Source organism: Geotrypetes seraphini, chromosome 2 (genome assembly GCF_902459505.1).
Source record: "Geotrypetes seraphini chromosome 2, aGeoSer1.1, whole genome shotgun sequence".
Classification (NCBI taxonomy): Eukaryota; Metazoa; Chordata; class Amphibia; order Gymnophiona; family Dermophiidae; genus Geotrypetes; species Geotrypetes seraphini.
Window position 1 is genome coordinate 352,471,851 of NC_047085.1, and position 16,199 is coordinate 352,488,049.

General features: G+C 39.9%; 1 protein-coding gene across 1 annotated transcript in view; it reads left to right on the plus strand.

Annotated features, from left to right (window-relative positions):
- TBX20 (T-box transcription factor 20) overlaps window positions 1-16,199 on the plus strand; it is a 148,312-nt gene that overhangs the window by 113,626 nt on the left and 18,487 nt on the right. Inside the window, exon 6 of the mRNA XM_033930391.1 lies at window positions 3,622-3,698. Within this exon, the coding sequence (XP_033786282.1) occupies window positions 3,622-3,698 (77 nt within the window). The remainder of the gene's footprint in view (window positions 1-3,621; window positions 3,699-16,199) is intronic.

A 16,199-nucleotide genomic window follows, 5' to 3' on the forward strand; every position in this document is an offset into this window, starting at 1 on the left:
TTTGTGATAGGCATTCGCCCCCTCTATTTGTGGTCTAAGAAAGATATAGCATTATAATGTAGAAATTGAAGTTTCTTTTTATTATATCCTATCTACGTTTCTGTAACATGTGGATATTTGTGTAAATTTAACTTTGAAAATTTATTAAAATAAATAAACTCCTGTTCTCTCTGCTTGCAGAGAGCAGGGGCTGCTTTTTTTTCTGGTAGGGAGGTAGGCAGAAGGATCTGTGCTAGTGATTTTTGTTCTGATCATAGCTCCTCCACCCCCATTACCGTCGATTTTCCACACACATAGCATACATATAATTTGCATGCTATTGTGTTGAGAATCACCAGTAAACAAAAATCGCTTCCACCACGATATTTTTTTACCATGGTTTTTGGAGCTTAGAGAATCTGGCTCCAAGTGTTTTCTCTATCATTGAGTTTGCTTAGCTTCCCCTCACCCCCACCCCATCGTGTCCTAGGAAATAAAATCAGTGTTGACTGTAGTGTGGGCAAGTTTAATTCCTGCCTGGACTGTGTTGAATGGAATTTTCCAAATGGTCCACAGACTCATTGGGAAGATTTGTACCAATGGGTTACAAAAAAAAAATTGAAAGACATTTAAAATACTTCCTAGACCATTTGAAAATCTCATTTGGATTTTTGAAAAATCAAAATTAACTTCAGCAAATGGAAATATGAAGTGAGGGCCTGAAAATCAGAAGTACATTTTCAGAAATTTGCATTGGATTTGTTCAGATTCAGTATACCAATTCAACAAACCTTCAAAACGCGTCTAAAACCAGCTTTGATTATGGGTACTTGGACAATCAGGCTTTTTGATCGTCCAAGTACCCATTTAGGCCACTTTTTAGACAGGTTTTTTTTTTTTTAATTATTATGAGTCCCTGAGAATGCCAGACAAGCCAGGGGGAAATGATAGTGTACTAGAGGAAGCGGTGTTTCTCCAATAAACACCTCTTTTATCTTTTTGCACTGAGAAAGGTTTTGTTGGTATTTATAAGTTAAAACTTAAAATCATAAGCCCTAGATATAAATTCATTCTTCTCAGTACATTTTGGAAAACTTTGTTAAGTAGAGATCATTAGCCCAAGAAGTCATTCATAACCAGCCATAATTAAAAAAAAACAAACCCCAGAAAATAAGTTGTGACTATTTTATTAGACTAGTATAAGATTTCAAGTGAGCATATGAATTGGTCAAATTTATAAAACATGTGGCGCAGTGGCTAAAGCTACAGTCTCAGCACCCTGAGGTTGTAGGTTCAAACCCACGCTGCTCTTTGTGACCCCGGGCAAGTCACTTAATCCCCCCATTGCCCCAGGTATTTTAGATAGATTGTGAGCCCGCTGGGGCAGACAGGGAAAAATGCTTGAGTACCTGAATAAATTCATGTAAACCGTTCTGAGCTCCCTGGGGAGAACAATATAGAAAATTGAATCAATAAATAAATCTTCACGTGAAGGCCATCATTGCCCTCTCAGCAAAGAAGAATTGAAAACAGTTAAACAGAGGTGGCACACCAAAAAGTACCATTTTTGCAAAAGTAACCAGGAAAGCCATGGAGAGTGGGAAGAGGCTCAAAGACACAGACCAGTAGTTATCCCAGGACAAGCAGGCAGCATATTCTCACATGTGGGTGACGTCATCTACGGAGCCCCAGCGCGGACAGCTTTTCAAGCAAACTTGATTGAAGTTTCAAGTCTGCTACACTGCACCACGCATGTGCCTGCCTTCTTGCCCACTAGAGGGCGCATCCCACCTCGTGGTCCTCAGTTCAGTTTTTTCCGCGGAGCCAGAAGCCCTGTGGAAATTGAGCTCCTATTTTTCTGCCTTCTGACACCGCGTCTGGGTTATTTTGCTCGGTCGCTGTGCTTTTCATTTGAAAATATATTTTCCATGGTGTTTTCTGTCAATTTATGCCTGAAAACACAAGAAAAACATGAAATTTTAGGTTTTTTTCCTCATGCCATAGATAGTTTATGCACTCTAAGAAAAGACTGAACTCATAATAATATGACTCCCAAAACAAACAAAAAAAGATAAACCCAGACACAATGAAAATTTCCATTAAAAAAAAAGCCCCAGAGGAAACTAAACTAGGTGAAAATATTTGGCTTGCACGCCCCTAGAGCACTCGAACCAACATCGAATAATGAACTGATGAATGTTTTGGCCAGCAGAAACCTATCCAGTGTAAAATTAGCAGCATACCTTCTGCTCAGTCACACAATTGGTGATCATTTAGAAGTATCTTGTATATAAAAAAAATAATAGTTTGGAATATAGAAATGGGTAATGTTTCTTTTATTCATGATCACACCACATCTATATTTTTAAGCTAAGGAAGTTTGAAAGGTTTTCTAGTGAGCAGTAGGGCAGTAAATATCTAATACAGGCCCCCTTTTATCAACAGATACAAAAATAATAGCAAAATACCACAATATCAAACAATACACAACAGTATTGTCAAGCCTTCATCTATCAAGGCATCCTATACGGCCTCAGAAATGGAGCCTACGCACGGTAATGCAGTCACAAACTGAGACAATCCGCGTAGTAAAAATACTCCTGCTCCAATCATTGGCCTTTAAAACTATTTTTTAAGTGCTATTTTTTAGTCGCTATTTTATACTATAAACCCCACACCACTCAATATTTAAGATGTGGTTTTAAATACGTAATGCTTATTCAAAAAATCTGCATCAAATACTGTATGTAATATCAAAATTTGAAAAACTCGACCACAAAAACTTATCTTATTTGTTTAGTAGTCTTCACTGTCGGAGTCTTAATAGTAAAATCTCAATTCATGTCCGTTCGCCAACGCGGCCAGCGTTTCGCGGGAATTACATACATCCGCTGCATCAGGGCCACCTGGACATTACCACACACATCCTCACTACAAATAAATACAAAAATTAATATATTCGCATTCAAAAACCCAAAAGAAAACGTTGTTTTTTAAAAAATTTAAATAGTACAACACTCACATCAGTGCATTCGGTCACAGCTTTTCAAACAGTGCCAAAATGGGCCACATTAGGGGTTTTTTATTGCAGGCCGCTGCGGTAAAAGCTCCGACGCTCATAGGATTTCTATGAACGTTGGAATTTTTACCACAGTGGCTGGTGATTTTTTTTTTAACTAATGTAGCTTGATAAAAGGAGGACAGAGTGGTATGCCTGACCCAGTGTTTATGCTGGTACTAAGATCCTCAAAGAGAGGAAGGAAATTCTCACTGCAGGTGATTCTGGTATGATATTAAAATATGCTATTTCTTCCATTGTCTTCCATTTCTTTCAAATTAAAGCATACCTAGCCCCAAGTGTGATAAAAACAAAGATATACATGCATATTTATTTTTTTTTTCACTTCTGACTAAACTTTGAAAAATGTGAAACCAAACTGTATTCGGGAAATATGGGATTGTGTGATCTGCAGGTTATCAGCCTGCCTGTCTAGTACTGAAGAAGGTTCAACTCAGAATCAAACTGGAAGAACCATTTTCACCGGGACGCTGTGTGGATTAACTGTTTATCACTCTGTGAGATGCGATACCTCAGCACACTCAAACAAAAATGATATTGTTGTGTTGCCCTTATGTTTCCAGATAACTAAACTGAAAATTGACAGCAACCCCTTTGCTAAAGGATTCAGAGACTCCTCCAGACTCACTGATATTGAGAGGTAATGGGAATTTTGTGTTTACTTCTTTTTTACATAGATAAGATAAAGAGAGCTGAACTTTGTAGAACAAATAGTCTTGCAATTCCAGAGAAGTTGTGGGTATTAATGTTATCTTGTTGTATATACTGCAGTAGTCTGTTCCTCTTTCCCTTACCCTTCCAAATAAAAGATTAAGGAGTAGCCATTGATAATGTACTCTCTTATATAAATTCAAGTATCATAAACCTTATGAAGACAGAGTTCTGAGTCTGAGCAGCTGGTGTGTGTGGGATTTTTTTTTTTTATAACACTGTGTAGAGTGATACATGTTATGAGAAACAATCCATTTCAAAATGGAGGGCTAGATTTGGGTATTACTGCGTACTAAAGTGCACTAATACACTCATGTTGTTTTGCACCCTGGGCAAGTCCCTTTCTATGCAGTGGTACCTGTGTCTGTGTATGGTCGTTTGGTGGAGGATGGGCAGGGGAGGGCTTCAATGGCTGGGAGGGTGTAGATGGGCTGGAGTAAGTCTTAACAGAGATTTCGGAAGTTGGAACCCAAGCACAGTACCGGGTAAAGCTTTGGATTCTTGCCCAGAAATAGCTAAGAAGAAAAAAAAAAAAATTTAAATTGAATCAGGTTGGGCAGACTGGATGGACCATTCGGGTCTTTATCTGCCGTCATCTACTATGTTACTATGTTACTATTAATTAATAATGCATGCTAACACCATTAGTGTGCGCTAACATGGCAGCACGCTTCAGTAAATCTTGCTAAGCATATGAATTTTGTCCAATTCGTACTAAATAACTTTTGCATGAGCAAAAGAAGGTTGCCTCAATAAATTAAAATCTCATTTTAATCTCATATATACACTTAGGGCTCCTTTTACAAAGCGTTTTTTAGCGCACGCACAAGCTTAGCATGCACTATAGCGCGTGCTAGCCCAAAAATTACCGCCTGCTTAAAACGAGGCGGTAGCAGCTAGCGCGTGCAGCATTTTAGTGCACGCCAAAAACCGCTTGCGCACCTTTGTAAAAGCTCTTAGGGGTCCTTTCATTAAGACGTGCTAGTGCGCACTAAACGCTAAGGCACCCATAGAATATAATAGATGCCTTAGCATTTAACACGTGCTAATATTTATTGCACCCTAAATCAGCGTGCCTTAATAAAAGGACCCCTTAATTTAAGATTATTACAAGTCAATAATTTTTATTATTCGATGGGCTCCTTTTACTAAGGTGCGCAAGCGTTTTTAGCGCGTGCAAACCACGCGCTAAATGAAAAATACTAATGCAAGCTCTATGGAGGCGTTAGTGTTTAGCGCGCAGGGCATTGTAGCACATGCTTAGCGTGCGCTAAAACCGCTAGTGTACCTTAGTAAAAGGAGCCCTATGTTTCTCTTCTTGTGTCATACCACATATCAAATAAATATCTACACGGTTACAGTAATCAAGACCTTTGGAGACCTGGGAAATACACTGCTGATTTTTGATAACACTATGCAATAGAGGTTTGGGGGTATGAATTGTGGTGGGTGTTCTATAGTGATTTGGGGGTAGCTGAATTCAGAACTGACCTTCATTTTTCGGTATAACCCTCTGGGTGCTGAGACTGTAGCTTTAACCACTGTACCACTCTAGAAATCAAAATGTAGTAAAAATGAGCCAAGTATAGGACAATCAAGCCATTGTGACATCACTGATGAGGTTGGCTCTTAGGCATTGGTGGAATGAGGCATTATGATGTCACAATACCTGAAAGAAAGGAAAAGGAGTAGAATATAGCTGCAGTATATAGTTTGAAAGATTGATTCCACACATTTGCAGAAAGGAAAAGTTATATTCCTATCAGAATTTCAAGTGTATTATTTCATAAGTACCAAACTTAGGCCCCCTTTTATCAAGCGGCGTTAGGGGGGGGGGGGTTATCACGGGTCACTGCGGTAAAAGCTCCAATGCTCATAGGAATTCTATGGGCTCCTTTTACTTAGGTGTGCTAGCGTTTTTAGCGCATGCAGGATATTACTGCACACTACACGGCTAGAACTAACACCAGCTCAATGCTAGCGTTAAGGTCTAGCATGCGCAGCAATTCAGCGCGCACTATTCTGCACGTTAATGCCCTAACGCAGCTTATTAAAAGGAGCCCTATGAGTGTCGGGGCTTTTACCTCAGCAGCCTGCGATAGGGGAGGTATGTTTGAGATGAGTGTCTGGGTTGGATGTTGTATGTTTGAGGTATGATTGTTGTGTGGATTGGGGTGTATGGGCTGCTGCAGGTTTGTTTGAAGGTTGTTGGGTTTCTTAATGATAAACACCATGGCTGTTGGTCTAGTCGGGAACAGTACTGGTCCCAGAGGGTGGGGACTTGGACTAATTCGTTGTTTGTATTTTTGTTGGACTCCCCTTTGTTGGACTTGTTATTTTGGGAGACTTGGCTTCGCTAGATGTTCCCTTGTTAATTCTGTTCTTCCTGTATTATTCGCTTGCTGTGTATGGTTCCATGTCTGGACCATTTGCCATTTTCAATAAAAATATATTTAAAAAAAACAAAAAAACAAACCCTAACACAGCTTGATAAAAAGGGGCCTTAGATCAAGGGTTGCTGAAACATCCCAGACCATTAAATAATAGATAAGTCGTATTAATCAGCAAATACCGTCATGGAGACAAGGAGTGTGAAATCTGGACCATGTCTTGGATTTAACTCTGGATATTTAACCGTATATTTTTCTAAAGAGCCTTTGGGGAGAAAACCAAATAGTAGCAATTGATCTTTAGAGACCTAAGGAAATTAAATTAGTCTGGAGTCAGTTACTGCACTAAACCATTGTGTAATTGGATTGGACCGTGTAACTTATTGAAAATGGCCTCAATCTGGAACAATAGAGGGAGGTTTTCCATAAAACAGATGTAACAGAAAACACATTCTTTCGTGACATGATGACAGAAATTGCACTTTTCTAACCTAATTGAATATGATCTTATAAATATATGACCTTAATGATTTAATATTTCCTGCTGCACATTTATAGTGGCTGTAAAAAAAAAACCTAAATGAAAATGACCTTGAAATTTCATCTGTTTACATCAGGGATGCCCACACTTTTTGGGCTTGCGAGCTAGTTTTAGAATGACCAAGTCAAAATGATCTACCAACAATAAAATTTTAAAAAACACAAAGCACACTGTACGCAGAGAAAATGTTAATTATTTATATTCCGGGTTTTTTCAAAGAGGTCAAGGCAGATGACTTTATGCAATGTCATCTCAGTAACAACAATACAAAAATAAACAAATATACCCCCTCCCTTTTTACTAAACCTGCAATAGTGGTTTTTAGCGCAGGGAGCTGCGCTGAATGCCCTGCGCTGCTCTCGATGCTCATAGGCTCCTTGCGCTAAAAACCACTATTGCGGTTTAGTAAAAGGGGGCCATAGTGCAAAATATGGACAGCAGATATGAATTCTCAAAATGGATACATTTTGATCACTAAATTGAAAATAAAATCATTTTTCCTATCTCTGTTGTCTGGTGATTTCTTTAGTCTCTGATTGCACTTTATTCTTCTGACTGTGCATCCAATATTTCTTCCTTTCTTTCAGCCTCCTGTATGCTTCCTCTCCTCTAGACCTCATTTCCTCCCCCAACCTTTTCTTCCTCTCTCCCTGCCCCTCCCCTTTCTTTCTCCCTGCCCCCTTCTTTCTTTCTGTCTGTCTGTCTTTCTCTCTCCATGCTCCCTTTTTCTTTCTGTCTTTCTCTCGCCATGCCCCCTTTCTTTCTTTCTGTCTGTCTTTCTCTCTCCATGCCCCCTTTCTTTCTTTCTGCTCCCTCTTTCTTTCTGTTTCCCTTCTTTCTTTCTGTCTCCCTGCCTTCCCCCTTTCTTTCTCCCTGCCCTCCCCCAAGCCACCGACACTGAGTTCTGCTCTCCCTGCTTCCCGACACCGTAAAGAGGATGCAGGAGCGCCGAGCAGAGTAGCCTTCCCCACCCGACGTCAATTCTAATGTCAGAGAAGAAGTTCGAGGGCAGCCAAGCAGCGATTGGCTGGCCCGGAACTTCCTCTCTGCCGTCAGAATTGACGTCAGGTGGAGGAAGGCTGCTCGGTCCAGTGCTTCTGCATCCTCTTTACAGCGTCTGGAAGCAGGTAGAACGCTAAGGCATTGCGAGTCTGTCACGGAGCCCGGGATGGGCTCCACAATCGACTCTCGTTGCCTTCGCGATCTACTGGTCAATCGCAATCGACCTTATGGGCACTCCTGGTTTACATGATTGTATTAGATGTTATAACAATTATACAGTAATAATATTAATACAATGAATAGTGACAATGATTAAGGATTTGCATCATTCTAAAAATGTTATGTTACTTGTTGATTGTGCTAATACCAAAATAGGACACCCTTTTCCAGGATTGCATCCACTTCATATCTATGGCAGATCCAACAAATGTGATTTTCAAGGAAAGAGATGAACTAAATCGCTTGCTATGGACAAGAATAAAAATTCTGAGCTTAACTACAGAGGGTTTTCTATGGTCTGCTCTTCAGAATGATTTCTTTTGATAGATCTCAATAGATTCTGTGGTAGCGTACAGCAGATAAACCAGTAGTAAAGCCATTGAGGCATTGCAGTTTTATTCAAAGCTAGTGAGGTCATATTTGGCATCCTAGTTAAATCTTCAGCTTTGCACCCCCCCAAAGAAAAATTATCATCTCTGGCCCCCTTCTCAGAATTTTGATAATCTCAACTATGATTGTTCCCAAAATACCATTCCCAGAGCAATCCTGCAGACAAAAGACATATTTCTGCCAGGTTAAATCACTTTGAAAATCAACCCCCATAGCATTCCCATTTCCTTCCCTTCCAACACCCATCCCAATAACCCTGCAAAGTCAAGGCTCAGTCTTACTTTCTATTATCTCAGCACTCAGCACTACACTAACGGCACTAATGGTATCATGCATTGTCAGAAGTACATAGACTTACGTATAAGGACATTATGGAGAAGTCCCACCTTCAGTCTGGCAGCCTCTATGCTGCCTTGGAAGAGGGAGGTCATCCTAAAAGGAGAGAATCACCCTAGTGAAGTAGGAAGTAATTGTGCAGACAGCACCTGCTCACCAGGGGATGCAATATCTTCTTATACCAAGGATATGTCTCCAGGGGCTTCTGCCCAGGAAAAAAGGGTTAGGACAGCCTTTGTAGGGGGAGATTTGGACAAGTTCCTGGAGGAAAAGTCCATAGTCTGTTATTGAGAAAGACATGGGGGAAGCCACTGCTTGCCCTGTATTGATAGCATGGAATATTGCCACACCTTGGGTTTTGGCCAGGTACTAGTGACCTGGATTGTCCACCGTGAGAACAGGCTACTGGGCTTGATGACCATGGGTCTGACCCAATAAGGCTATTCTTATGTTCTTATTCAGTCATTAGGCATGTAGATAGCTGGGTAACTGGTGGACATGAGGATTGCTTGGTCATTTGCCTGCTTTGTACCAAGGTGGCGGACATCATGTGTCACCTAGATAAGATTTTATTTATTTATTCATTTATTTATTTGTTTATTCAATTTTTTAGCCAGTCCTCCCAAAGGAGCCCAGAATGGGTTACAAAGTATATCCATAATAACCCAGACAGAGCAGAAATGACATAGTTTACATAAATTACAATATAGACATGACAATAATTTACAATATAGACATGACAGTAAAATATATGCACTAAGTTGCATCTGGTGAGATTAGGTGGCGTAGGTGCGTTGACTGGATGGCATTTCAGGGTGAATAACTTTAAGGCACTGGGTTAGTAAAGAGGAAGGTTTTCACGGCCTTCCTGAAGTTCCAGAGTCCATCTAGTGATCTGACAAATGGAGGGATTGTGTGCCAAAGTTTGGGTATGAAATGTGAGTAGGAGCGTTTGTGGGCAGTTTCAGTTTTGAGGGAGCGGCCAGAAAGTATGGTCAGTCGTTTTTCTCCTTGGGACCTCAGTGGTTGCTTTGGGAGATAAATTTGTAGTTTAGTTTTCATTTAGTATGAAATCGTTTCATGGAAGGTTTTGAAAGTGAGGACTAGGGCCTTGAAGGTGCAGCATTTTTGAATGGACAGCCAGTGCATGGAAGCTAATGCAGGGGTAACATGGTCGCAGATGCCTAGGTTTTTCAGAAGGCGGATTGCAGTATTTTGCACTCTTTGGAGGTGGTAGAGAGTTTTAGTAGGCAGGCCCACTAGTAGAGTGTTACAATAGTCTACGCGGGATAGAACAAAAGCGTAGAGTAGTTGGGCAAATTCAGGTTCTGAGAAGTAGGCACGTATGGTAGTAGAAGGAGGATGATACTAGTTTGGATACGTGATCTGTCATTGATAAATTAGAGTCAAGAGTTACTCCTAGGCTGTGGACGTTGTCTTTGGGTGTAAGGGTGTTTGTGGCCCAGGAAAAGGACAGACAGGGGTATACGCATAGATCTTTGTGGATCCAGAGAAGTTCTGTCTTGGATTCATTTAACTGTAACTTGTTTACAGTCATCCAAGTCTTTATTTCAGTTAAGCAAGACTGGAGATTTTTGATTTGTGTGTCTCGGTGACAGCCTAGGGGAAGATAGAGTTGTAGGTCATCAGTGAAGGAGTGGATTCTGATTCGGTGTTTTCCCGCTATTTCCATTTTAGACAGTGCTGGGGAGGAGTCTGCTGCCTTGGTATATGTGGGTACCAATAACATAGGGAAATTTGGTAGGGAGATTCTGGAAGCCAAATTTAGGCTCTTAGGTAGGAAGCTGAAATCCAGAACCTTCAATATAGCATTTTCAGAAATGCTCTCCGTTCCGTGTGCAGGACCCAAGAGACAGGCATACCTCCAGAGTCTCAATGTGTGGATGAGGTGATGGTGTAGGGAGTGGGGTTTTAGATTTCTTAGGAACTGGGCAACATTCTGGGAAAGGGGGAGCCCATTCTGCTGGCATTTATAAAGGAAATAAGAACAGCTTTTAAACTAGAAATTGGGGAACGCCGACAGATGCTTAAATGAACATGGTTCGGAACAAGGTATCTTTAAAAGATATCACCATAATAGAGAAGACAGGGCATTCGATAGTAAGGTTGCAATCAAGGCCCCAGTAGACCAGATTTCCTTAAATACAGAGCAGACTAATTTTAAAGATTGCAAATTATCCATGCCAACTGCTGAGAAAATTATAAATAAGAATGATAAATATTGTTTGAAATGTCTGTATGCAAATGACAGAAGCTTAAGAAACAAGAAGGGAGAGTTAGAATATATTGCGCTAAATATAATAGATATGTCTGGGACCTGGAGAAGAAAAATAACCAATGGGACACTGTCACATCCGGGTACAAATTTTATAGCAATGATAGGGTGGATCTGATAGATGGAAGTGTAGCATTATATGTAAGGAGGGCTTGGATCAAATAGACTAAAAATTCTGCAGGAACCAAAATATACCTGTCACTTCCATTGTATGTAAATCTCTCTCATGCACATTCATTAGGGATATCTTGAAAAAACCCCAGGACAGGGTTGGAAACCACTGTATTAGAATGTACCTTTAGCTTTTCTCAATTACCATATTATGGGAAGATGCTAGCTTGGGGGAAAATCAAACTTTCTTCAGTACAGCATCTTAAAACTTGGATCTTGGACAACTTAGCCTTTCTTTTCCTTTCAGCAGCTTCTTGATTTGCTCCATTGACCCTTTTCTTCCATCTGTCTTCAACTAAATCCACTTATCATCTTTTTTTTTGTAGAACTCTGGGCTCATTTCCAAACTTATTGCGGAAGCTAAATAAAATATAAGAAAAGCTTTAAAATCCAGGACTACTCAATTGAAGAACTTTTTCAGGCATCAACTTATACTTAGGGCTTCTGATTGTTTATTATAATAATAAAAAAAAAAAAAACCTCATTAATAAAATACTCTGATAAGGAAACAGGTCTTGTGGAACTCTGATAACATCAGATGACTAGCACTAACATTCCATCTAAGATGCATGGGTGTTTTTCACCTTCATTCCTACCATGTGGAATGGTGCAACAATAACACAGTTTCTTTTGTGAGGTATAGGCATATCACTTGGGAATCCTGCTGGAACTTGCCTGCCCCTTGCACCACCAAAGGCAGGTGGAAAACACCCTCACACCTTACGGAAATATTCTGAATCACCCTCTCCAATCATCTCAGCATAATCTACTAGGACTAGGGGAGTATGCAATAAAGCTACTAAGTTATAGATTTAAAACAAACTGGAGAAAATATTTATTCACACAATGTGTAATTAAACTCTGGAATTTGTTGCCAGAGAATATGGTGAAATCAGTTAGCTTAGCGGGGTTTAAAAAAGGTTTGGATAATTTCCTAAAAGAAAAGTCCATAGTCCATTATTGAGATGGCTTGAGGAAATCCACTTCTTATACCTAGGATAAGCAACATAAAATTTGTTGTACTACTTGGGATCTAGATAGGTACTTGGGACCTGATTGGCCACTGTTGGAAACAGGATACTGGGCTTAATGGACCTTCAGTCTGTCCCAGTATGGCAATTCTTATGTTATGTTCTTAGTACTTCCCTACACATATATACATGCACCTAGAAGATTTTCAGGTTTGTTTTTTTTTGTTTCATGGGCTCTCAGTTTTGCATTATGGGCCCCTCAGTTCCTTTGTATCTTCGACAAGAATTGTTGCTAGATAGATTTAAGTCAGGATTGAAAGCCCATCTGTTTGCACAAGCTTTTCCTGATTGATCTACTGTCATGCATTGCACCTTGTTTGGGACCTGACTGATCCAGAATTCTGCATTGTTCTCTCTTACTTTATAACAATGATGATTGATATTTATTTTTCTGTATCTGGATTTTATACTTCTTACTTATTGTCTATGTTATAACTGGTCATTCCACACCAACTGTACAAATTTTCTGAATTATCCCCACCTTACCATCTCCAATTTCAGTGAAACTTGGCACATAGATGCTCTGGCTTGAAAAACTAAGCCCTGCAAAGTTTCAACCTTGATAACATAAAATTCATGTAGTAAGAGGTGCCTAAGTAGAGGCCCTAAAATTTTTGTGTGTGTCTTATGAATCAAATGGGCAACTTCAAGGACCTCCTTCCTATAAACAGAGTATTGCTAACATCAGCCTGAAATTTAATCTAATGTACATGTACAACTTTTTGTATTTAATAAGCTTTTAGAGTTTCAAAAGTCTAGGTTAAGCGCTTTTCTGATGCCTCAATGCCAAAGTTGGCCAAAAACTGTATTCATTAATTTTTGCCCCAATCAAGAGATGATGTGGAGCCATGAAACTTAGTTATTCTACACCTTTTGTTTCATTTCATATCATTGCAACGAAAAGTGTCATGAAAATGTGGAATAACTTGTAAGTTTCATGGCTCTACTTCATTCTCTTCTTAGTTGGTCTGATAACTTTTCAGCGGCCCCTTGTATACTTCCAGATGTCTCTCTTGCATTGCCCATTTCCACGAGTGACTCTGTATAGCTTTTATGCAGAGAACTGTGGTTACGATTTGTGCTGACTATAGACTATAATATTTTATATATTTCAGGACTCCTGATACAGACACTCTAGCCGAAACACAGCCCGCATCAAGCCCATGTTCCACATTATATATGTTTGTCTTTAGTGTCCATATGAATTTTATGATTGGTTGCTAATAAAGTGGGGTTGAAGACTGGGTGCCGACTATAGACTGTACGCCATAAGGTTTTGTTTCTATACTTAGCTTTTTGCATTGATAATCCATGTTTTGATTCTGACACCGTCTATACTGGTTGTGTATTTGCATTGTGTAGAAAGTTAGCTATCCACTTGGCATTTACTTCAGAATCTGATATTTATGGATCTGATATTTGAACTAACAATGTTAACAGCTTGTTAGTTGCTGTGCTTTCAAATTCTCATGCTGTTACATTGTTATCAAATGCCACTGTTCCTCTTGCTCTACCCTCATCTGATTGCATTACAGAAATTGATATAGATAGACCATTTTCAAAGTCATTTCGAGAGACAAATAGTAATTTGCCCAGATAAACTAGCCTGTCTGAAAACTGCCTTGGTGACTAAATGGTATGTCTAAGGTTTACGACACTTTTAGCCTCGTTAACATGAAGGCATTCCTTTGAGGGTATGAATTTCTTCTGAAATTGTTACTTCATATCTGCCAAACAGCTCTATATGGCAGTTAAAAGTTTTGTTTACTAAAAATAAATCTCAGGTGAGCTCTGCATTTGACCCACAAGTCTCTCTGTCCAATGATATATCCTATCCAGTCTCATTACCTTGGCTTCTCCAGATATTCTTCCCTGTCCTCTCCTTTTTGGGATCTCTTGTACGAACATAAGGAAGTTCTTCTTCACTCAGAGAGTGGTAGAAAACTTGAACACTCTTCTGGAGTCTGTCATAGGGGAAAACACCCTCCAGGGATTCAAGACAAAGTTAGACAAATTCCTGCTGAACCGGAAAGTACGCAGGTAGGGCTAGTCTCAGTTAGGACGCTGGTCTTTGACCAGAGGGCTGCCGCGTGAGCGGACTGCTGGGCACGATGGACCACTGGTCTGACCCAGCAGCAGCAGTTCTTATGTTCTTAATGCTAATCCTTTCTCACTCTTACTTTTTGACCCACTTATTTTGTAAACTATTACTGCTCAATGTTCAGTGATATTTAAACAGCAAAGAACAGTTCCTGTCCCGTTCAAGTTTCAAGTTTATTAGATGATTTGATAAATCGCTTAATCAAATATTCTAAGCGATGTACACTTTAAATTTAACAATTAGTAAATATAAAAAAACAAACAAACAATACAGTACATACAATTATTAACTAGTATTTGGCTGGCTAACTGCTACTATTTAGAACATAAGAATTTTCGCTGCTGGGTCAGACCCCTAGGTCAAAGACCAGTGCCCTGATTGAGTCTAGCCTTAACTGTGTACATTCTGGTTCAGCAGGAACTTGTCTAACCTTGTCTTGAATCCCTGGAGGGCGCTTTCCCCTATAACAGCTTCCGGAAGAGCGTTCCAGATTTCTATCACTCTCTGGGTGAAAAAGAACTTCCTTACGTTTGTACAGAATCTGTCCCCTTTTAACTTTACAGAGTGCCCTCTCATTCTCTCTACCTTGCAGATGGTGAACAACCTGTCTTTATCTACTAAGTCTAATCCCTTCATTATCTTGAATGTTTCGATCATGTCCCCTCTCAGTCTCCTCTTTTCAAGGGAGAAGAGGCACAGTTTCTCTAATCTCTCACTGTACGGCAACTCCTCCAAGCCTGTATCCATTTTAGTCGCTCTTTGGACCCTTTCGAGTAGTACTATGTCCTTCTTCAGGTACGGCTACCATTGCTGGAAGCAGAATTCCAGGTGAGAGCATATCATGGCCTGATACAGCGGCATGATAACCTTCTCTGATCTGTTCGTGATCCCCTTCTTAATCATTCCCAGCATTCTGTTCGCCCTTTTCGTTGCCGCTGGCTGGCTATATCATATGATAGCCGCCAATTTTAAGTGCTGACTGGCCAAGTTTAGCAGCCAAATCGGGCCACGCAAAAAGCAGGTCTATCTTTGCCCACTATAACTTAGCCAGTCAGCACTTTGGAGGACAGTGTGGTGTCAGTGGTTACATTACATTAAAATACATATCTAGACCGCCAAACCTGCATGGTGCATTCACCTTCTTCTGTCTCTCAGTCAATCAGATTCCAAATCAGTTTACAACTTTGTATCTTAACTTAAGCCTGCTGAGTTTATTCATGGATCTCCTATGTGGAACCATGTGACAGGTCTTACTAAAATCCAAGTAGGCTACATCAAGCGTGTGTCTACTGTTCAATTCTCTGGTCACCCAGTGAAAAAAAAAATTAGATTTGTTTGGCATGATTTTCCTTTGGTAAACCACATTACCTTGCCTCTTGTAATCTATTGGATTCTAGGAAATTCACTATCTTTTCCTTGAGCAGTACTTCAATTATCTTTAAAACCACTGGCCTGTAGATTTCCACATCTTGTCTCCAAGGGACCACATCTGCTCTCCTCCAGTCCATGGATCGTCCCCCATCTCTAAGGATTTATTAAACAATTCTTTAAGAGGACTTGCCAGAAAATTTCTAAACTTTCTCAATATTCTGGGATGGATCCCATATGGCTCTAGGGGTTTGTCCACTTTCAGTTTTTCAAGTTGTTCATAAATATGATATCTGCTTCATTCTCATATTTAAGAACCAAACTCTGGAGGCGATGATCTTGACAAACCGTTTATTGTGAAAAGTCTTCACTAATAAAAGCAATGCGCTTATTTGACAAATCCAAATAGTACACAGTGTCAGATATGTGGTATGAACCCGACATGGTCCGTGTTTCGGTATGAAACAACCTTCTTCTGGGGTCCTATGAAAATATGTATGCAAGAATATAAATGTACTGGTAAATATGAAATATATAAATAACTAGCTGATGCCCCGGCGTTGCACGGGTATTTAATTATAGCAA